Raw genomic sequence first — 23,908 nt, forward strand, 5'->3', positions numbered from 1 at the left:
TTTTTATCTTAGCTCTATCAGGGATTGCTTGACTTACCATAATTGGCCATGAAAATCTGGTTTCTATTTTTTTTATTTATTTTTTTTAAGCAAACATATTTTTAAAGAAAAAGCAGCCTGACCACCTCTGGTATGATTTAAGCAATAGCTACCAAATGTAGGTCTAATCTTCCACTTTTTAAAAAGTAAAAGACTGAAGAGCAATTGGTAAGAAATCATATTGCATTAACAGAGCCTAAATTGCTCTCATCTGAAACCCTTTATTCAGAGGTTTAAGGAGAAGATTTTCAAGAGTAAAGGCCCTTTGGTACCCACTTGCCAGAAAAAGCTCCTGATAAGTCAGCTAGGTGATACCTGAAGAGGTACAGATATCAGCCATGAGTCCTCAGTGACCCCATAAGCTAGTGCAGAAGGGCAAACAGTGAGAGCAGGACCTTGCCTGGGATGCTTTTTAGGAAACATGGGTTTCTGTTTGCTGCTTTGCACTAAAAGATGAGACTTGAAGAGTTGATGGGGGTTTAACATACGAAAGTGCACGAAAGGAGATTGTTAAGTTTGAGTGCAAAAGCACAGGGTGTCCAGAGACATCCCTCCCTCCCACAGGGTTTGCACAACTCCTGGCAAGGTATTTGCATATTCTTGCACATTTTTTTGGCTTCCCAGGAGGAGGCAGGGAAGGACCTGTTGAGGAAGAAGGGAAGTTAGGGATGTTTTGCTAAATCTGTCTGTTCCTCTTGCTTTTCCACTTCCTCCTGGTATCAGCAGCTGGGGGGATACCGAGGGAAGACAGACCAGTGAATAATCCCCTGCCCAACCATTTACACAAGGGTATATGGGGAGGAAACTGAAGTAACTTCTTCCTTGAGAAAGTTGTTTCCTCGCTCTCTTCCCACCCAATCTCCCCTCCTCCAGTGCAGGCTTCCTCTCTTCTCCTCTCCCTGGGTGCCAGCATGCTGCTGACAGCAGCTGCTAAGATGGCCACCCCCACACTCTCAGGCTTGCACTGGCTCCAGCCAGACCTGGATCCCTCCATGACAGGCTGAGCCCCAGCAGGGAGGCACAGAGCCCCATAAGCTTATGACAGGGGAAGGCAGGCCACAGGCATGGCCATTGCTGAGGGGCACAACATCTTGAGGGCAGGTAAAAAGGCTGCCCACCATCCCCAGCTGCCAGAGCTCCAACACATACCATTCATGCCTAGCTCCCATTAGTCCTGCCATGCTCCTCCATCCTCCTTCTCACCTCTATCTCTACTGATTTCCCCTCATACACAGCTTCTAGCAATGAGGGAGAGAGAGGGAGAGAGTGTGCTTGCCCAAGATGGCCACCAGGTTCTACACACACACCCCCACCCTTGCCTCCAGCCAGGAATTGGTTGCTGCAAACTCAGCCATCACACCTACACAGACATCACCTGCAATTTAGCTCTTTAAATCATCTAAGCTACCACTGGTGATCAGCTGTGGCCCTTAATGAGACATGAGTTGTCAGGACGTGAGAGCTAATAGTGCTGTGGCAAGTTCTGTGAGTCCTCCCAGTCTGTGCTTCACAGGACTGTGTCTGCATGCATCAGGTCTCTCAACCACCACGGTGAGCTCTGAGCTTTTGAGGGGGTCTTCTGGTGCCTGGTGTTCCTGTTTGGTCTATTTGGAGTGTTTTCTGCTGCTGTGCTGCTTTCAATTCCCCACGAACTCCTGTTGCTGAACACAGGAGGCAGAACACTGAAGCACTGGCATTGGCAAAAACCGCACAGCATGCAGGGCAAAAAAGCCTAATTCAAAAGCTGCTTAATCTGAGCCCCCTGCGTGAGTGAGCTTTTGCACATCTAGGGTCAAGTCACAAAAAAGAAAGACTTTTGGCTCTTTGCATGAAAGATTGTTTTGTATGGCAGGTGCTTTGCATCAGCGTCAGATGTCTGCAGGAAGGACTGTGCTCTGCAAGGAGTGATTTATTACAGCATGTACACCCAAGCAGAAAACCAGGAGCTTAACATGTACCTGACTGTGATGCTCTGCAGCATGCTGGGCTTTCCTTCGTGACAGAAATATGTCCTTCAAAAAGCAGAGTTAGGGTAAGGAGACCACCAGCGTCGTTTGACTTCTTGAATTTGCCAATTCTACCTTTGTCTTACATAGAAATACATGAATAGTGGAAACAGATTTCTTCACTCCCTGTTCAGACAAATATAAATATAGTAATGACAGTCAATGGTCATAAGATTATAGAAATTGAACTATGACAATTTAAAAGAGCCACAGCAGTGACTTGAGGATCTTTCCGGGAATTCTGCATGTCAGCTGTCCAGAAACAGTATCTGCAAAGCCCAGTTGTTCTCGTAAGGATGAAGTGCATGTGGACACAAGAGAATGCTGCTAATTTGGTCATGACCACATCAAATTCTGTCAGAAATACTAAAACCACCTTCAAATGGCAGCCCAATGGAAATGCAACAGCACACTTTTCAGGAAGTCTAACCCTGTCTGCAGACACAAAGATAACATAGCCTGATGCTACAAGAAAAGTTTGTTCCCATAGCATGCTGTAGCAATTGCAGGTAGAAGCTCCTGCCAGTATTGAGCAATACCATGTTTTTACTGAAAATCAGATACTTTCCAAAGTGATACTGCAGCAGGATCACTGCAGTGGCATGGTGGCACTTTTTCCCCAGACCTCCTGACTCTGGGTAGTGGCACAGCATTGCTAAGCAGCACTGCTAACTCTTTGCCTTGCCTTCTGACAAGGTTCACATACTTGAAATGTGATCCCCCAAGAGCAGCATAAAACCGGGCAGACTGTAAGTCTCTCCGTACAAGTTTGTACGAAGAGATATCAAAGGAGAAATGTCATTGCTGCTGCTGCTCCTCATCTGCCACGAGGAGGCAAAAGCCCCATGAGAGTGAGGAGGAGGCAGGAAGTGAAATTTCAGTGAAAAACTCTACTAACACTGACTTTCTCTTCCTGACCACGCCGCATATTTGCATGTGTTGTATATTACAGATATACAGAGCAACACTATTCTGACGTAGGAAGGAGATTGTCAAACTTGCTTTAACGATATTAATGCACCTGTCCAAAGGTGCTCTCCCACATACTTTTTTTTCCTATATATACATGGTTTAAGGATTGCCTGTCTCAGCCAATCATTTCTGTCTTTCTTCTCCCACCCTCACTCACCACTAATTCTGTTATGCTTCTCACCTGTTTTAGGATCATGTATTAGACTAAGATCAGTTAAATGAAGCAGGTTAAAAATAACAAAGAAGAAAAGATATCTTTATTTTGTATCATTTCACTGCAGTTTACACCACCTCTAACAATGGTAGTGACACAGCTGTGGTGGTAACAAGATCCTGACTATGATATTCTTTGTGAGCATTGAATTGGAAAGCCGGAGGTGTTCAGATAGGAGTGCCCAACCTTTCAAACCACTTCAGAGCACAGGACAACATCAGTAGATGAAAGATACCTTAAAAAGATGGACTAGCACTTATGGCAGAGAAAGTCAGTGGGGCCCTTTTTCTCCTCTTTTGTCTTTTCTCTATTTTTGACAAATTTAATTCTTAAGCAGCCGCTTTTCCTGAAGGTACATGGAAACAGAAAGCTGAATAAATGCTCTGATTAAAAAAAAAAATACCTGCCGTCATAAAAGTTGCACATGGGAACAGTAACACACCATTGCTATACTGGGATTTAGATGCTGGTTTTGGTCTACAAAGAGTCTGGAATGTCATGCTTATACATGAGAAAGCATCATCATTATTGATATTGCTTGTATATAATCTTGTGATTTTGTTGCTGCTGGTGCTGTTTTTGTAAAAAAATAAAACAGGCAAAATATCTATAAGCTGCTTTCAGGCTTGTGTGTCCTGTTCTATAAAACATTAATTCCTTCAGATTCCATCTTCACTTAAAAATAGCTAATTCCCCCAAATCACTCACAAACATCCTTCACAGAAATAAGGAAATAAGAGACAATCCTGGAAGCTGTTGCACCTGCAAGTGTAAAAAGAAGCATATGGTAGACATGGCAGATGGGCAACTTTCACAGGAATTTCATGGCATAAATGGTTATTTTCATTGTGTTTGTTGCAATTTATATTCTCAGTAGCATTCTGTCAGTTAGGGATATATTTATTTCTGTGTATTGGATGAAAGAGAAGATGACAGGAACTGTCTAGCATTCAGAGTTGCAAAGATGAGCTCCTTCTTTGATCATTGCATGATTTGTCTGGCACTGATACCGTGAGCAAACTCCTGCAGCCATGTTTACCCACAGAGAATGACTATATAGCTACATTTAGCACCTTAAAGCAGTTGTGAAGACCGCCAGATAGAATAGCAATAGTCACAAAGTCTAATCTGCCTTAGTATTAATAATAAATGCTTTATCATTAATGGTTATTGTTTATTTTCACAAAAAAAATATGATTTTTATAAACAAAATAGTGCTTAGCACAATGAATAGCATAAAGAACAGCATTTCTCCCACTAAGACAAAACCACTGCGTTATGTAACAAAAAAAATAGTTATCACTGGCAAGTGGCAAATATAAAACATGTGGCAGTGTTTTTTATCTCAAATAAGATCTGTCCAGCACTCTAATAAGCTTCTGAACTACCTAAGATAGAAGTTTTTGTAAAATTAAGCTGGAAATATCAAGCATTTCCAATGCTTTATTTTGACATCCAAAAATGTTTCAAAAAATACTAAGTTGTGCAGAAGGAGAAGTGATAGACAATGAGGAAGAGTCAAACAACCTTTTATGAAGCTCAAGGACACACAATTTTTCTTTGGCAATCTCATGCCTGCGCAGAGCTCCAGCAGCTTCACTGAGCTGTATTTAGGCAGAACCCTCGTGGTTTGGGTTTACCTTCAGCACAAACACAGGTTTAAAATTTCTTGTGAAACTTATTTTCTCAATATCGGTTTTCCTATCCTGTATCATCCTTCAAATTCTTCGATTTATGTAATGAACTTACAGGCAAAAGGACAGAAGAAATGTATGATCATAGTTTTTAAAAAAAAGTATCTCTGCATAGCAAAAGCTTTAAAAAACTGGCCAGCAGAATCTCTTGAGATCCTACTGGCAAAGGTGGGAGTAAGCAAACACATTAGCTGACACCTGGTGAGTGGAACTGAATGCATTGATTTTCGATGGTAGCAAGGGACTAGACTTGACCTAAGAGGTCAGTCCACTCCTATCTTTACAATTGTAATTCCCACACGCATTTCATTAGCCATTATTCTGTAAAGACTCAAGCTTGCATGCATAAATATAGCTTCACAGGACTCTGCAATATGCGGTAAATGCAATACTTTTAGATATCACATGGTGAATACTGCTGATGGCAGCAGCAAAACAGTCTGAACACATTTTAGTTCCCTTTTCCCCCACCACTTCTTGCCTAATATCCTGAGGAGGGCAGTTTTCTCCACTGATCATGATAATGAAACCCACAAGCAGCATTCTTATGCAAACCCTTGCTGAGAAGCAGAACTCCTCTTAGCAAACAGACGAGGCTGTTAAGGTGATAAACCCGTGGATTGTCTCACTGAAGGAGGTAGTTTTTCTGCCTGTATCAAAATATTGGAGAGCTTTGGGGAATCCAGGTAAATTGTTGTACATGTTTGTCTTAGAAATAAATGTGCAATATTCCAGGGGAAATAGAATCAGTACAAGGTATTACATATAACCTCATATAACTGGAAATTTTAATTGTAGATTTTTCTTACAACTAGTTGTATAGCTAAAACGATGCCAAGCTGACAAAATGGACTTTTCTCTCTCTCAAAGTTTTGTGTTTGGTTCCCTGAAATTTTACTAAAAGCAGTCCTAATTTAAGCAACCATTGCATTTTGAAGAATAACAGAAGTGGTATCACTTAAAGGCCATTATTTTCTAGTAATTCCTTTTGCATTATTTGTGGCTGGTTGGTTTGTGGGTGGGGTATTTTTTAATATACCATACTCTGGATTGAGATACCAGTGTATGTATTTTTCTAGTAGTGGGTCATGGAAAATACTTTTCTTTCCAGTGGTGAGTCAGTATGGTACTCAACGGCTTAAAACTGCACAAAATTTCGTTTAAAATCATATGGGATCTTGAAATTCTAGAAATATGGGTAAGAACTTTTCAGTGGCAGGAACTCAAGTTTTTCTTCCTTGAGACTTGGAGATGTTACATGATCTTTAGTGGAATAACCATAGTCAAATCAAAGATGTTCACAAGGCAGTCACTGTATACACTATATATAAATAGGGTTCTGAGTGAAGCGGGATCTGTCTGCTTCATTTCTGGGCAGGCTCACTAGAAAATTTACATTATTGTGAAAGCTGTTCATTAGTATCTGAGAAGAATAATTTTACATGTCCAAATTATAAGTATCATGAAACTCTGTGGTAATATAAAGCCATGTTAAAAAAAAATCATTATCCTTTTTCAGAAAGGGATATTAGATAGTCTGGTTTTATTGGATGAAGTTCTTGGTGGAAAATTGAAGCTGCCAGGGTTCTGTTGTTGAAGACTGAGTGGCCAACAGCTGCTGTTTTTCTGATTTTGATGTAGACAGGTACCAAAAAGAAGCAAAAAAATAAAAGTGAAACTTTATGTTGAATTTATCAGGACATAGGATGAAGAGATGTCCATGTATGAACAGATGCATAGGCTGTGCCAGCAATAGTTTGGGACCAAACTGGAATATCATCTGACTGCTCTGCTCAAGTCCTGTGCCTTCACTAGGCCTGATCTCAAACTGACCTGGAGTGCATGAACTATATTGTCCTCTCATGTTCCTGCAATATGATGTATTTGGTCTTATGATTAGATAACAGATGAGAACAAGTAACAAGAGAGGGATGACACAGGTGTAGAGGAATGCACAACGGAAAAGATACAGAATACAGTGACCAGGCTGGAACACTGTCTTGTCTAATTTTGTCAACTGCATGTCCTCATGAGTGTGCTGGTTTTGTCTTGCTGCTGTTAATAAGATGTTTCAAATGGTGTTTTCAGGACAGCATGGAGGCTGTCAGCCTCTCACCAGGGAATCCCTTAGATTTCTGTCTATCCTCTCCATCCTAGAGAAAAAAAAAAAAAAAACAACCAAACCTCAGTAGAATAGCCTGCCTCTTTGTCATTTAGTATCTGATGAGGGCTTGTTTCTCTTGTATACCAATCACTGTATTAGGAAGCCTTTTTGTTTGTGCAGATGCTGTCTTTCTGCCTTCTTGTCATACTTCTGCTACTTACATTCATAGGTACAGAGTATTGCAACACCTTAACTCCACTTTCCAAATGCTGTACTCTCTATTAGAGGTGGTCTTCTTTAACTAGTAGTTGTAATGAGACTCAAAGGGAAGAAAAGCAACTTGCAAACTGATCTCTTCTGGAAACAACAAAGTTGCATAATGATAATTCTGAAGTCTGTCTGGAAAAGGAAATAGTCAAGCAGTAATTTATAAGAAATTCAAAATGGCACTAGCATCTTGTGCAAGCACCTAAATTCCCTCAAATCCATTAACTTCAGTAGAAGTTAAATCAGACCTTTATATTCCAAATTATTTTCAGATCTGTATTTTTCTATAACTTTCATATGTCATTTTCCTTGCCTATTCTATCCAGCTCCTTATTCCTTATATCCTGTCCATGGGTTAGAGTTGAATTCCTTTAGTGTTTACCAGCTTCTGTGTTTAATTCACTGTTACAGAATTCATGAGTATACACACTTTTCTTCTTAAAAGGATAGCTTTATAATGTTTATTTCATTACTTTCTAGCAAACTCATCAAGATCTGATTCTGTTAAAAGATTCTGAGTTTTCAAAAGGCCTGTTTAGACCCTATCACTTGGAAATAGAAAGGAAATGAGAAGTGAAAAGATGGTGTTTTTTCCTTTATAAATCAGATCTGCATGTATTTCGAAGAATTGCACAATTCCTTGTACAGTCAACAGTTACTTTGACTTAACATTTGCTTAATTAAGGATCGTACACGCACACATCTGCTATTCCTTTAATTGATCCTGTGCTACTGTTTGAAGAAAGAGCAACCACAGGGAGAAGTTGAAGTGAAATGATCTTTTGGCTTCACCAAGACTGGAAAGTAAATAATGAGAGTATATTTATGCCAAAATAAATATTTTTTTTTAAAGTTTTTTATCAGGCTGCTAGTTAAGACTGGAATATTCACAGTACATTCAGGAAGAATACAGTTGGAATCTTTATATTTCTTGTGTTTTCATTACACTAAAGAAATGTGCAGTTACACTGTAAATTAAAGAGAATTGTACTTGTTTGTTTAGACCAAAGTGTAATTAAGATCTAGTTGTGGAAGAATTCTGTACAAGTGTATCTTGGTATCTGTGTGTCTCTGTTGAAGGCAGCGGGAGTCTGGGAAAGCACTGCTTATACAAATCTCCTTGATGAATCTATGGCACAGGAACTAAAACCTGGGTATTGCTCTAGATTTGAGCAAACACATTTGAATAATGCAACCATCTTGTTTCAAAGCAAATGGTACTGTGCACCTCAAGTGCTGCTTCCAGTTCAGATCAGAAGCTGAAAAGCCAAAAATATTTTGCAATGATTTTCCCAACAGGTACAAAGAGAAAGTTCAGAAAATAACCCAAGTACTTCTTGCATGAGACTCCTCTGTCCCATTGACGCTTTTCACTTTGGGGGGGAAGGGTGAACTTAATCTCATTTCAGAATCTTTTCAAGTTCCCATTTCATAACTTACAACCTATTTATGTGCTAACGGAATAGGTAACTGCTGTCACTTCTGGGAAGGGAAACACAGAAACTGTGGGGATTATAAGTAGGGCCAAAACCAAAAGATACTCTCTTTTTCCCTGTTACCCATCTGTCTACCTGCCAGTCAGGTTGTACATTAGAATCCACAATATGGCTTCTAGTGTAATGTAACTTATGAAAGCAGGAACTTGTGACATACATTAAAGAGAAGCAGAAAGATTTCACAGTTTCTTACTCTATTCTGATTCTCAGAGTGTTACCTTTACCACTTACTACTCACTGTAGGTAACTGAGAGAGACTGCATTGCTGATTGTAAACCCTTCCACATGCCCAGGAGCTTTTTAGTCTGGAAGAGCTTCTAAATCTGCACGACTACTGTGACATGTTCACAGTACTGGGAAGGAATTTACTGAAAGAAATCCACTGAAAGTCCTAACATGGCAGTAGGGAATGCATTTGAAAGCATGTATGAATGTAATTGATCTTGCTATTACAAAGACGTGGAAAACTTCTCAGAAACCATATAGCATAGCAAGAAAAGTTTCTTCAGAGCCACATGTCCAGCTTCTAAAAGGTCTACATGCTGAATATCTTGTGTCCAGAACATTCACATTACTGTAGTTTGACACAGTACATTTTCTTAAATTTCAAATAGAAGAGGTAGCAGAAGAATCAACTTACTGCTATTACTTTCAAAAGAAATGAGCTGCTGAGTTGGCCAAGCAGCTAATCAGATTGTCATTTATAAGTTATGAAGACTTCAGACACCGCATTAATGTTGAAGTTTAAATGGTTTAAATTTTGCTACAGAAATTAAAAAGAAAAGCATGCATTAGTACAAAGTCAAGAGAGATCAGAGACAAAAGGCTTTTTATTTTCTCTGGCATTGCAATTAGCTTAAATTTCTGTCTAAGTGGGTAAAATCAGTGCTTTGGGAGCTATTGTGGGAGAAATCTTGAATGATTAGTGATACATATACATATCTCTGCAGTGTAATTGTGTGTGTGCATGTATGAGTGCATACGCGTCAACCAGCAGTAGATGGCTTAAACCTGATAATCTCCATAGTAAATGTGTACTTCCTCCCTTCCCTATATGTGCAAAAGAGATAACAATATGGTGCTCTGGGGATAAGTTTAATATATGTCCCTCTTGTTTTGGCTGCATTTATTGTAAGTAACTGTATAGTATAATACAGTTTGGAAAGACTGAATTTCTTGGTGATATTAAATGACTGGGAAACTTAACTTTAAGTTGCAGAAGTCACAGGTAAAACTATTCCAACACAACAGGCAATTCATGTAAGGTGATACAATCAAATGGAAGGCAAAAGGAGCAAGACCCCCATTTAGAAGCTCTTGTTAATGAAGTAAAAAAAAATTACTGAGTACCCACTGAACTGTACGGAGTGAAGACACAGTTTATTCTTCTCTCTAAAATTTTTTTCAGATCCCTATTTATTGTGCTCTGTAGAAATACTCCTCTGCTTCCAAATGAATGATTCAGAGCCCTTCCTAGTTATAACATTCCAGCTTTATACCATTAGTCTAACATTTTAACTTTGCCACGCAAGACAGACCCCACTTAAACAAGTTATGAATCAGATAGGCCAGTGTATCTGCCGTAGCTGCACCCCTCCTGCCACTGTGGGCTGGGACAGTTCTCCCGGCTGCAGAGGGCTCCTGGAACCCAAAGGCGGCCCCAGCCCAGTGCAGTGGCACCAGCTCACTCCTCTGTGCCCCCGTCCTTCACTGCAGTGTGTTGTAATTGTACTGAATTCAAATGTATTGAGTTTTTGCTCTCAGTTCATATTAAGGACTTGTCCTGGTAGCTATTGAATAGGTCTGACCAATTAAAACATTTTTGAATGAAGATGGGGTTTATCCACTTGGAATTGTTCTACTTGTTGGGTTTTTTCCCCAAGAATTTAAGTATCTTTGACAGTATTTGGGTGTACTGATTGTCATTTCTTCCTATTTTACTCCACGTATTTTCATTTTCCATCCACACATGCACAGGTTTTTTCAGATACAAAATGAAGAAGAGAAACAAGGACAAACCGAGAGCAGGGGGAACAGCAGGGAAAAAAATTGGTGAGAAGGGAAAGAAAAACTGAAACACACACACACCAAACCAGAAGAATTTCTGTTTTCACAAAGGAACTTGCAGTTCTCCAAAGAGCTGGCAGGAATAATGCTAGTCTGGTACATAATCCCAGTTCTAATAGTGTCTATGCTTCTCACTGCAGGACACACGTATTTTTAGGCATACCTCAATTTTAAAGTAGTATATATTTTCTTATATTTGTTAGGTGTTCAGTTTCCAATTCCAGAAATAAACAGAAATTATTGTATGCCCAAAAGGAGCTGCATGACCACTCTCTAAAAGCACTACCTGCACTGAAAATTTTAAAAGATTGTATAACCACAGCAAGGATATAGCAAAAGGCTCAGCTTCTCTAACCTTACAGGAAGATGTGCTACAATATCTCCACAGCCAATCAGCAGTACTACAAGCCTCAGACCAGGAAACTCTTTAAAGTACAGTATGTGTGAACATTGCAACAGGGACTTTCTCATTGCTGCTCTTTCTTTTTCTCTTCTTTATATTTATAGGATGGCAAGGCAGATGTGAAGTCACTCATGGCGAAATTTAACGCGGGTAACAGCCCCACAGAGGACGTTTCTGGTAACAATCGACCCTTCAAAGTCCCAGGACAACCTATCCAAACGGGATTACAGTCGAGGAAAGCAGCACTTGAGAAATTTGCAAGTCAAGGAAATGCAACTTCTACTTCAGCACCCAGTACATTTCACAAACCTCTTCATCCTAAGCCTCCTCTGGGGGTCAAGCCGTCAACTGATGATAAAACAGAGAAGGATCCAAAGCCTCCATATTTGAAACCAGTGGCACAAAGGTTTGGAGTTCAGCTTCAGGCAACTAACAGAGAAAATGATGGAAAAGCTGGATGCACTAAACCACCCACAAAACCCAGTGACTTGGCAAAAGAAGAGCCAAAGCCTCTGTATCCAAAACCTGCAGGGAACAAGTTCCTTAACTCTGGTCCTCATGAGAAAGAAAAAAATCCTCTGGGAACAAAACCAAATCCAAATTTTGCACCACAGGAGAGTGAGGTAAAACCAACATTTTCAAAAGTAACTGAAGTTAAGGAAAAGTTCATGTCTGCAACACAAGAAAATGAGCCCAAGCCTCCTTTCTCTAAACCACCTCTTGCACAGAAACCTTCTCTAAACCAGGAGGTCTCCCACAATGAAGACACTTCTAATAAAAATGTTTTTCTGCAAAAAGGACTATCAGGGCCTAGACCAAATATACACTCATTTAAAGTAGCAAAGGAAATGGATGAAAATAGTAACTCTGCTGCAGAAGCTGCAGGCAGTCATTTTTCTAACACGGCTCTGAAGCCTACTGGTCACTGGTCCAGCTCATCTCAAGGCACCCCCAAAAACACAGAGGAAAAAACTGAAGAAAAAGGAGTGAGTGCTGCCAGGAACATCTTTCTCAACAAAATCATCCAGGAAGAATCAGGTTCTTCTCCTCCTAAGTTCCATAAAATGAATACAGCACTTGCTGCAGGAAAGCCATCAGGTGGATTGCAAGAGAAAGAGGATGGGGACAGGAACTCAGGAACCCCCAAGCGGAAAGCCTTGCCCCCACTGTTCAAGCTGGGCCAGCCCCCGCAGAAGCCCAGCAGACCCCCCAGCGTGGACCTGGAAAGGTTCCGGAAGAACAGCCCAAAAGACAGTGAGTAGCTATAACTTGTGTCAGGGAGTTTAAGTATTTTTCTCAACAGACATTTAAGTCCTGACTTCCTATAAATGAAATGTTGATGTTGTGTGTCATATTCTTGACAGTTACTGCTGGGCATAGCTTAAGGGCCACCAAAATTATATACTACAACCACACTTTTTTCTTTTCCTTTTTTGCTTTTCACAATGACTAATCCCAGCATGCTTTAAAGTTGTTTAGAAAGTTGAACACTATGCAAAATTACAGAATCAATTGTTTCTACATGGAGCTGCATCAATTTTATACCCAGATCTGAATCCAGAATCCAAAAGCATCTCCTGGACTTAATGTTTTATGTTAGGTTTGCACGATTTAAGTAGTGTGGCAGTTAGTAGCACCTGATTCTCTGCCTTACTATTTTTGTCAAGAACCAAGCCTCTGAACTTTCTGATGGTCATCATCCAGGCATGAATATTAAGGCTTGTCACTAGCTTTCTTTCACTAGGTAAAATTTGAGATGGTCTTGTGTGTGAATATATTTGAAATATTGGGAGGACACAAATCCCTGTGAAAAAAAGAAACTGGCTGTGACTCCACTCCCACAAAGAGTCCTGTCTCAACAGGTTCCTCGCACCACATAAGTTGCAGCAATGATATAATCTGTTTCTGAGGCACTCAAGATATGCCCTTAAAAATCTCATGTAAAAATGTAGTTTCCTAAAGTTAGATGAACAAATCCACTGTCACCTCCTTGAAGGAGAGATCAGTTTTGCAGAGGTTCTGAATGACATTAATTCTCCCTTAAATCACCTGTATTTCAAATTTTTGGTTAAGGTTTTCCTCCAAAGCTTTTAGGCACTCTGTGACAATTCTAAAAAGTAAAAATCAGCCACTCCAGTTGGAATGGGTGATGACAACTGACACATTTATATTACAAATTTTGTAGTGGCTGAAGAAGGCTTTCTCTTTTTTCTTCTAACACCAGGTGCTAGGAACTATGATTGCATAAGAAATTCTGATCACATTTTAAATTCAAAGTTTTAAGTTGTGTGGTTCCAGAGGAAAGCTGTTCTTGATCTTGCTGCATAAGAGAAACAGGAAATAAAAATGTATTATTGTCTTAATTTTTTTAAAATTAATTTCTTTTTTTTTCTTTATGTACTGCTGTCTGCATTGAGCTCAGGAAGCAAACAATATATTTAATCCTCACATATATTTTTTAAGTTCAAGTAATTTTAACTGGTTATGTCCTGCAACAAATTGTGTCAGGTAATACATACAGCTAAGTAATTTCTGATAATGAGGGGCATTTCACCTTCATTAGTCTGCCTTAACCACCTCTCTTAGATTTAGTTAAACAGAGCAAATTTAGACTCTTAAATTTTCAGTGTAGTCAAGTCAGTGGGAAAGGGAGATGCCCAACAGTGTGTTCAGAGCATTAAAGTTAAATGTTTGATGTAGCTGACGACAGATGCTCTGAATAACTCCACACTGTACATGTGCAGTACATTGGGTACATTCATGTAATTTAATTGATACAAAATTTGTCCATGTGCCTTCTGTATTCAGAATGCAGTATGGCTTGTGCTTCAGCAGTTTTGAATGCACATAAGACTGGTCTTTCAGAGACAGAAGATATTCAAAGGGGTTATGACCGGATGAAAAAGCTCAGAACTGCCTTTCTCTACAGACAAAAAGCCACACTAAAAACACAGTGTGTGCATGCAACTGTATATTCTGTTATTATTAATTCCATTCAAAAATTTGGAACATATCAGGAACATAAAATGTCCTTTCTTATTAGCTGCTATATTCTGATTTTCCTGTGTTACTCTACAGTTATGGAAATGTTCTCACAAATCCATGATCAGGGACAGATCCGTAAATTTTTGTATCTCTTTAAAAGAAATATGCCAATTTACAACAGTCTGAGCAGCTCTCCCTTCTCCATGGAGCACTATTCAGCATGACTGGCTTTACTCAAGTGCCCAGAGCAGTCTCAAAATGGAAAAGAAGCATTTGCAGCAAATGGCATCAGCAAATGTTTTGATTAAACAAAACCAATAAGAGCTTTGCTACCTGGAACTTTGAGAAATCCTTACAAAGGCTGGAAACATCCAAAACCGCAATTAATTTTTTTAAAAATACATTTTTTAGTGTAAGTAATTAATGGAGGAATTATTTTATTTAGTTGGTTGGGGTTTTTGTTTGTTGGTTTGGTTTTTTTTCTGGTTCCCATGCAGTTATAGACACAAAGCATTTTTTCATCCTTTTTTTAAAACTGAGGCTTAGAAATATTTATCCTATGTATTTAAAATTAATACTGTGAACAGAGCTGTAAGGATAATACCAGAACTTTTACTAGAAGAAGGATTTCCAGTTGTCACTGACCAGCGCTAGTGCAGCCTCCTGCACGGATGTCGCACTGGGAACAGGTGCTAAGGATGGAGCTGCCCCGTGTGGTGGTACAGGTTGTTCTCCAAACATGTTCCAAAATACAGTAAGAAGGGCCAGACATGGTCTTCTCTACTTGACCGTCTTTTGGTCATGACAAGACGGAAAGATTTAGAAAAGGCATCAATACGAAGCTATTCATAGTGGCCCTGAACTTCAGCCTTCCCTCTACATGTAGAGCTGGCATGTAGACCTTGATGTTCTGTTTGGTTTAAATTAATGCAGTTCATTTCTTTGAGGCCAGAACTCTCCATAGAACAGTTCCGGTGGAGAGACCAGGTGTTCTAGAGTGAATCCTGAACAAACTAGTTTTCAGCTCAACAAAGTTATTCATTGCTGCTGGGTTTCTCAGAACGTTAAACTCAAGTGATAAAACCTACCTGCTTTGGAAAAGCAGTTAAACTGAATTGTTTTCTTTTTCTTTTTTTTTTTTTTAACTGTCATTTCAAGAATCAAAGTCATGTCAGGAAGATGCCACCCCCATAGCACAAATTCTTCCTGCTCATTACTTTGCCCTGATAAACAGCAGCTTGCCTTAGTTGCTTAATTTGCTGCTGTGATTCAGGTGCTGAGTAAAAAGAAGAACAAGCAAATGGAAATGGTTTTCCCATCCAACAAAGCTTTCTGAGATCTAGCCTTTAAAGATTTGATCTGTACTAGGGCAAAAGTTTGACTGTGCTGTCCTTTAAGAATAGAAAAGCTCCACACATGGCAGTTGTTATACTTGTGTTAGGGGCATGTGCCTGCAGTGCAGAAAACCTTTTATTGCCTAATTTAAACCAGGAGTTTGAACTCAGCTGTCTCAGAAGTATCAATTCACCCCTTTTTCTTTGGTTCTTACCCTTTCCCATGAAAGCTGCTTTATTGTTTTTTTCATAATCAAGTATTCACTGGTCATGAAATAACTTTAAATGTTAGAGGCTAAAGGACTCACCTTAGATGCAGCAGTCTTATTGACATATGTAAGGAGGATTTAAACTGCCTACCACACCTGTATGAACACTAAGCTACGCTGGTTTGTGTTGGCCTTGCTTTGGATAAGAAATTTTCACGTTGTCCTGAGAAACCTTTCTTGATAAAATTTCTGCAGATACAAGTGTGTTGCTGAGGAAAGTCTGACTATTGATAAATTACCATTTTCCAGTGAAGGCAGTCTTTAAAAAATTCCCATCTGGGCCTGTGAATTCACCATGGCACTCTGGTAAATTCCTACATTACCAGCAACTTTCCCTGAGAGTAGATCATATGCACATCAGCTCAGAATAAATGAGATGCATGTGCTTTCTAGATTCAGAAAATAATACTAATGATACTGTTTTATAATAAACACCCCAAGTGAAAACAAGGCTTGATTAGAAAAAGAAGCAAAGTAATTTTGCTGACAACTTTCCATGTGAGGCCACAGCGGTACTGTTGCTTTCAGAGGAGCACTGCACCTGGGCTGACCTCAGTGGGATCGTGCGCGTACAGATGGCCACCCACATAAAGTCAGTTGAAGGCTCAGAGTCCCTAGCACTCTGAACACCTCTGCATGCCTTGTGAATGGTCAACACTGAGGCTTCAGCTAGGGAGAAGATACGGAGCCGCACTAGGAGGAACTAAAAGAAACTGTACTGAATATGGGAGAAAAGAAGACATGTAAGAAAATTCTCACAGTTTTTAATTTGGGTAATGGTTGTGTCTACAGTCCTTGTTGAGGTTCTGTTCCGCAATGGATCGTGTACCCATACAGTGACATGGACATTTGAGTTGGGTAAGACAACCAGAGAGAAAGGAGGAATTAAAATTTGAGGTGTATTGTCAAAGTTATCACAACACTCTGTTGGCAAAGTAATTAATAAACAAGCACCACTCACGAGGACAGTAAATGTCTTAACTGTCTTTGCAAAGCCTCTTAAAACCAGTCAATTGTTGCTCTCACTTGATGGCAAGATGAAACAGCAGCTCCAAAGTTATAAAGAAGAGGGGATTTTTTTATCACAGGATGTCACGGCTGTTTACTGCAGAATCTGGACTTAAAAGGTCAATGTAGGTTTTTTTTTTTACCTCAGTGCTAGATTGGATAAAGTTATGCAACAGCTTGGTATTAAGATGTAAGGGGATAAAAAGAATTGTAACTTGAGATAAATCATCTGTTTCTAAAACAGATGAAAATAAAAGTAGGTGATGATATCAGACAATACTGTGCAGGGTTGGGGGGGTAGCATAATGATGTGATGCCTCTGTTTGCACAGGTGAACTATAGCATGCCATAAAGCCCTGTACAACTGAAGAAAGTGTCAAAATCATAATTTCAGAATAGCATGATAATTATGTGCAACATAACACCTGAACTTTGCTATACATAGCTAAAATGTTGAATTTAAAACTATATCAAAAATTTAATGAAGTGAGACAGTTTGTGGGAATTTGAAGACCTTCAAGGCTTTTTACTTAGTCTTTTAATAGATTTCATGATATTGATGTCTATTATGATTTGTCTCCCGCACCTTACCTGAAAACTATGGAAGTGAAGTTGAAATTATGATCACAGAGGTCTGCCAAGAACTTATTTTTGCTGGATCTGCTTGAAAGGAACTACAAAATCTGGACAAGTAGTTGTACGTAGTTTTTAGTGGAAATGAATGTAAAAGCTCTTCAGCCTTCCTCTAAGGACATTCCTCTCTCTCCTCTGAAAGTGAGAGGAGGATTCTTCTTTCATTATACTGAAATATTTTACACCTCTGAGAAACAAGGAGAATAAATTTTTGAAGTTCCTAGAACTGAAAAATGATGCTCAGCTGAAATATATTCAAAGTTGTGCATTTATCATGAAAATCAGACCACAGCGTATGAAATCCTGCACAATGTACCTAGTTTGGTACAAGGACAATGATATCACCTGTGTGGGTCTGATCCCAAAGGATCTGTCCCACTCATGGGATTGGTATAAGGTCAGTTTCAAAAAACAGCTTAGAATTCCTTTCCAATTTCAATATTATTTCTTTGGCTGTCTTTGAAACCATAATATAGTTCAACCTATAAATTCCAAAACACCAGCTGAATTAAATTTCCCTCAGTCTTTTTGCTCACATCTTCATTCTCTAGCTATAATTACATGCACTATAATTATAGAATATGCATGTAAGACTAAATTTTTCAATAAGCAAAGAGTGCACACATGCTTTAAGTCTGCCTCAGTCAGAGAGAAAATTTTACAGATTTTTTTAAGAGCTTCCACAGCAAAGAATTTTAATACTATGGAGGAAACCCTGCCGCACTAAAGTTTTTGAAGCATTAGCTTTAATTGTTCAACGATTCACCATATAATTCTACTAAAATATGTGGACAAGACAACAAATTAAACTGCTAGTATGGCTTACAGCACTGAAAAAAGATAAATCACTGCAATTTAAAAATGAATGTAAGCATCCCAATAAATAACTTGTCTCATTCATATTTCTATCTGCCTAAGGAAATAGATAGATCTAATCCAAGTTATAGATAAAATAAGTCTCGAGAGAAACCAACATTTAGTATTCCCTGCAGAAGATTGTTCTGGGTATAATTTGCTGTTGTCCATTAGGAAGCAAAAGTACACAAAAAACACTGCAAATTAGTATTTAAGCTCATTGCCCTTGATTATTTCCTTAGCTACAACAGTCTGCAATATCTTTCAAATAACTTACAGTATCTTTTTAGTTAAAAAGGAATAAAATGTATCCATCAATAAACCACCATTCTCAGTTGTGAATTGTCATAGTTTCCGTAATTGATACATTCATAGGTCTTCCCCTAAATATCTCCATTTTTGTTTGCTAGGCTTTATGTGGCACACTTGTTCCCTTCCAGGTCCTCTGATTGTAGTAAAATTACCATTAACATATGGGTTGTTAATATCACAGTATGGAGGCACAGAAATATATTTTTCTCATGTATGCACTTGTTACAGTCTACGTATGAATTCTAGAGTCATTCCTGCAGTCGACTATAGCTGACTCAGTGGGATTTAGCATAATCATTCCTGAGCAGAGCCTTCACAATCTAAGATGCAGAATTTAGGACTCTGAAGATAAACCATGTGAATGCACTTGTAATTCTGTTGAGTAAGCCTAAACAATCACTTACTAGCAATTCCAAACAAACGTTGACTTGCATTTTGAATTGATTTGAGGCCACTTCTGTTTTGAATAAAAGTATATGCCTAATATATTCTCTCCATAGGTCTGGACTTCTGAAAAGGACTGAATGAAACACACGATGTGTTATGATGTATTAGAATCCACTATCCACCCTCCAGCAGGGTCAGTGCTGGATCTGCCTGAAAGCAGTCTTTGGGATTACACCACATACAAAAGGAGCCTTTGAGAAGGAATGTTGAGAACACTAGATAGAAAGGAGAATTTATAAGGAGGGAAAAAAACCAGACAGCTATGACTTTATCGTGGAAGGTGACAGAAAGGAAGCTGCTAGAGAGAATAAAAAGTAAAACTGATGGAGCTGAGTAATTCTTTCTGCTTAATTATGTTTCCTTGTTTTAGTTTTTGAAATCTTGTTATTTCCTACACCTATTTTAATTCACATGAAGAAACACTTTTGATGAACTTCCATCATTTGGTTGCTTTACATGGGTCACAGTACACAAGTAGTTCTGCTGTACCGAAGCTGTAAGTATTCTGAATCTTGTCCATATCCCAGAAAATATTGTGAATATAAATTATATTAATAATTTTATTTTAGAGCTCAGTAAGAATGATATGAACTGGCTGAAAGTTTCCCTTTCTTTAAGTTGATATATATTTTGCTGAAAATCTACTTTGCAAATAATTGTAGCAATAAACCGTATCTGGCATATCACATTATTTTATAGGCAGATTTATGGTAAAGCTGGGAAAAAGAAAAAAACAACAACAACAACACTTTTTTCCCCAGATATGCAAAAATATTGTGATGATGAATTTCTGGACCTGTTGCTGGTAGCATTATTGGAGAACACAACTTGAACCCTAAAGGTCTCGTGTTTAGTAGCTCCAAAAAATGGTTTGTAGTCTGTTCACTCATAATTACAAGAATGTTTGGCATATGCTTCTCATATATTTGAAGTTTGACATGTACTGAAATTTCTCTTTGAGCTGTGAAGTCTTAATTTCTCTATATTGTTTAAATAATATTTTCTTAGTGGCTCAAAGATGTCAAACTATGCAGCATATATAATGTTTGAATTTGACAAAATATATACAATACTGGAGCAAGTATTTTCATCTTTTCATTTCCTAGACCTATTTTGGTTCACAGGAAGAAACACTTTTAATGAACCTGAAGCATTTTGTTGCATTACGTAGGTAACAACGCACAAATTAATAAGTAAACTAATTAAGTTAGTCACACAAATAGTTCATCATAGGAAACAGCCATTCATTCCTGAAAGCTTTGATCTTAATTATTAAATACTAAAGTAAATATTCAATACTAATAGAGAAAAATAAATTATTAAGCATTTCATTGTAAAGATGTTAGGAAGCTTTTGACACAGTATACTAACAATTTTATCCTAAAAGTTTAATTTTATTAATGAACATTTCTGAGGTCATCAGTTTCCACTTGAAACTGAACCTTTCTAAAATGTGTGCACTTGGAACAGTGATGTTCCTTGTTTGAAGATCCTGAAGACAAAATGTGCAAAACGCCACTATTTGAATGCAAGACTTTGTTGCATGGGAATTTTTTATGCAACTGATGTTTTGTATATCAGTGTTTATACTCCTATGATTAATTTTTAATTGCAATTGCAAGCTATGTATGATGTAATTCTTTGTCAGGTTGAACAGTAAGTTTATGAAATCATCAACCACTTCATCAGTTTGTTGGTTTAGGAAACACATAGTCACATTTTAAGGAAATTTCTTCTAGTACATTTTCTTTTGCTTGCCTTTGCATCATTGTACACATTTTCTTTTGGCTTCTCTTTCAAATATAAATGATTTACCACGATTTATTTTAAACTATTGCTATCTTACATGTCCTTCATCTCTGAATACTTCCAATTGCCATTCTTCTTTCTTTCATATGAATGATACCGGGCAATATAACATTAACTAGCCTACGTTTATAAATATTTCTCATTAAAAAAGAAGTAATAATGAAAGCTTTTTATCAGACAATTAAAAGTTTCACCTGTAATTCAAGTGGGAATTAATTTTGTGGTCCCCTTTAGATATGGATAGCTTTCTGCATATGATTACACATCTGTAGTTTGAAATCACTTTCCTCATGCCAGTCAGCACGGCTCAGATGAAGTGTTCTGGATATCTAACCTCACATTTAGTCACAATAAGGCTCAGTTCTGTGAGCTTTTATGTAACAATGTACTTTGGATGAAACCTGTGAGGTTTCTTTTAGGAGTAAAATTGTGCGTATGCTTAATATTTTTCAGCTGTCAGCCTTAAATGTAGATTTAGATGCTCACTTTTGTGTGTTGTTTGTCTTTCATCTGTTTGTCTTCTCAATCTGACATAGAATGGGGAAAAAAACCTACCATAAATGTGGTCTGGGGCTTAATATGTCATCTCCATGTCATTTTGAGAATATAAGGCATTGAAGAGGTTTTAAGTGTTATGTGAAACACCCTTGAGGTAGTCTGTTCATCTGCTCTGGAAACAAGATTATCCAGTTGTGATCCATAAGAAGTTCTGCTTAAAAAATGACAAATTCTCCATCTGCTCTGATCATGTTTCCATGATGTATGAGCAACGATCAGCGAAGTATTCTTAAAATGGAGTTTCCCCTTTTCCCTTCCTCCAAAATTCCCCCTTTTTTTGGAGGTCCTTTGTACAAAGCTGAAAAAGCAGCTTTACCATCTAACTGGAAGTAGAATCAGGACAGATGAGGAGAATAAAAGAAAAGAAAATGAAAAAAAGATTGTACCCAGGCATTTCTTAAAGTGGGGTCTGGACTCAAGGCGTGCAATAATCAAAAACTAACTGTGGCTGTTGTTTGCAAGGCATGAGCAGTGTCTCAAATTATCTTTGTGTCTCTGTTGTGACGGTATGTCTGACAACAGCATAATCAAAAGCACTGAGCTTCAGTAATATTCTAAGTTTACCTGCTTACTTTGAGCAGCTCCAAAGCAGCACAGTTGTGAAACCTGAAACCATGGCTTTTATCTAAAAGAGTATGCTGGTTAGGGAAGGGGAGCAGAGAACAGCTCTCTGCAAGTTACAAATAAAGTAGGAAGTGGGTGATCAGCTGCTGCAGATGTTGTTGCAGGTTCTTAGCAAACCCTCTGTAAAACCCAGAAACCTTCCCCGATCTTGCATGTAGAAATGGTGAAGTGTTTTACAGTAAAACTGAAAAACGTGGTTGCATTTGCACAGTAGCTCAAAAGCATTTCGTTGACTGTGTAACTGCTTAAAAAATCATGAAGTCCTCTTTTATACAAACTAAATAGATTAAGAAATTTAAAATTCCAGGCATTTTTTCCTGCAGAATGTTTGGAGTCTCCTTGCAGTAGCTGATCATTGTCAGGTTTTCTTTACAATAACAAAAGCAGAAGGGGTAGACAGCTCATCAGTAGCTCACTCCATCAGGCGTCAAAGGGAATAAGGTCTTGCCAAAGGCCATACTCTAAGCCAAAGAAAGAGGGGGGGTGGTCTGCTTTTTAGGATATGAAGCTAAGAAATAGTTTTTCCCCTGTATGTGCAAGAGACTGCCTTGTTATGGAAGGGATTTTCTTACAAATGTCTATTGTTATGTATTTACGATGAAGTAGGTGCGATCAGAGTGAACTTGAAATGGAAGGTACTGTGATACACATTGCTGTTCAGTTCCAGTTTTATTTAGCATGCAATCTTGGACTAGAAATTTCTGGGTCAAGGCAATGGATGGCTTAGATGCTACAGCCTGATACCTTAAACATAATTAAGAGTTAAATCTTTGCAGTTAAGTCTGGACTGTGTAAAGACTGGAGGCCAAGAGAGTGTGTTGCTGATAAGATGCCATACAGCTGTTCTGAGCTAACTGGAATTTTTTAAGCAGTATTGACTTTGAGAGCAAGTATACATTATTGCTCAGTCCAGCCAAGGTGTGAGAAAAATATGAATAGCTGAAGACAGACCACCCTCTGCCAGGGTGAGATAGTTTCCTACTTCAGGGAAATTATCAGAATCATTATTTGTCATTGTTGCCAGCTAAAACCTTTGTGCCTAGTAATCACATTCTATTGCAATACAGGTTGAATTGATCATCAGCGTTTGTATCTTCAGGATGTTGAAGTGCAGGTGTGAGTGCTACAAATGGTTGGGGTTTTTTTGCCTTTGACTGCTTCTGTTCTGCTCAGGTTGATAATTAGATACTGTTCTTCATCTATGTGCCAATCTATCATCCAAGCAGTGAGATACCCTGGTATTTAGGGAGGGGATAAATAGAGACATATCATTTCAGCTTTGTCAGTACTGGAGCCTGTATCACCTTTGCACATGCGTCCAGATTATTTTATGATTTTGAAAAGGACTGGGGCACTGCTGAGATTTCCCTTCAGTTTGCCACACATTTCTGGTATTAGCCTCTCAGGACAGAGTAATATAGCATCTCAGGACAGCACTGAAGATTTCAGCAAGGTAAGAATGGATATCTTTTTCTCACCCTGCCCTGAAACTTGCTTTTGATTGCATAGAGTACATGGGTTCCAAATAGCTGGACTTATTTTGGGTTTTTTACTGGTTCCTCTTCGAGTTCACACAGGAGAGGCATGGAAATTAATAGAGTACTGTTACATGGAGATTGGTTTCTTCTGAGACTGTTGAACACAGAATATCTGTACGTGAACGAAAGATGGGTTCTTTCTCTAAATGTTATGTTAGCTACCAATAGAGGTATCAATATTTCTCTTTTGTAAGCCAGGAATGAAAAGGGTCAAAATCACAAGTTTTACATCAAGACAACTTCAGCATCCTGAACTTCCTAACAAATAAACATT

The 23,908-nt window shown here is 38.5% G+C and overlaps 1 protein-coding gene across 1 annotated transcript in view; it reads left to right on the plus strand.

The window, feature by feature from the left end:
* Positions 1-5,421: 5,421 nt before the first annotated feature.
* Positions 5,422-23,908, plus strand: part of FYB1 (FYN binding protein 1) — a 51,041-nt gene continuing 32,554 nt past the window's right edge. The window contains 2 exon segments of the mRNA XM_075739904.1: positions 5,422-5,611; positions 11,367-12,516. Of these exon segments, the coding sequence (XP_075596019.1) occupies positions 11,394-12,516 (1,123 nt within the window). The 5' untranslated portion in view covers positions 5,422-5,611; positions 11,367-11,393.

The sequence above is a fragment of the Balearica regulorum genome, chromosome Z (genome assembly GCF_011004875.1).
Source record: "Balearica regulorum gibbericeps isolate bBalReg1 chromosome Z, bBalReg1.pri, whole genome shotgun sequence".
Lineage (NCBI taxonomy): Eukaryota > Metazoa > Chordata > Aves > Gruiformes > Gruidae > Balearica > Balearica regulorum.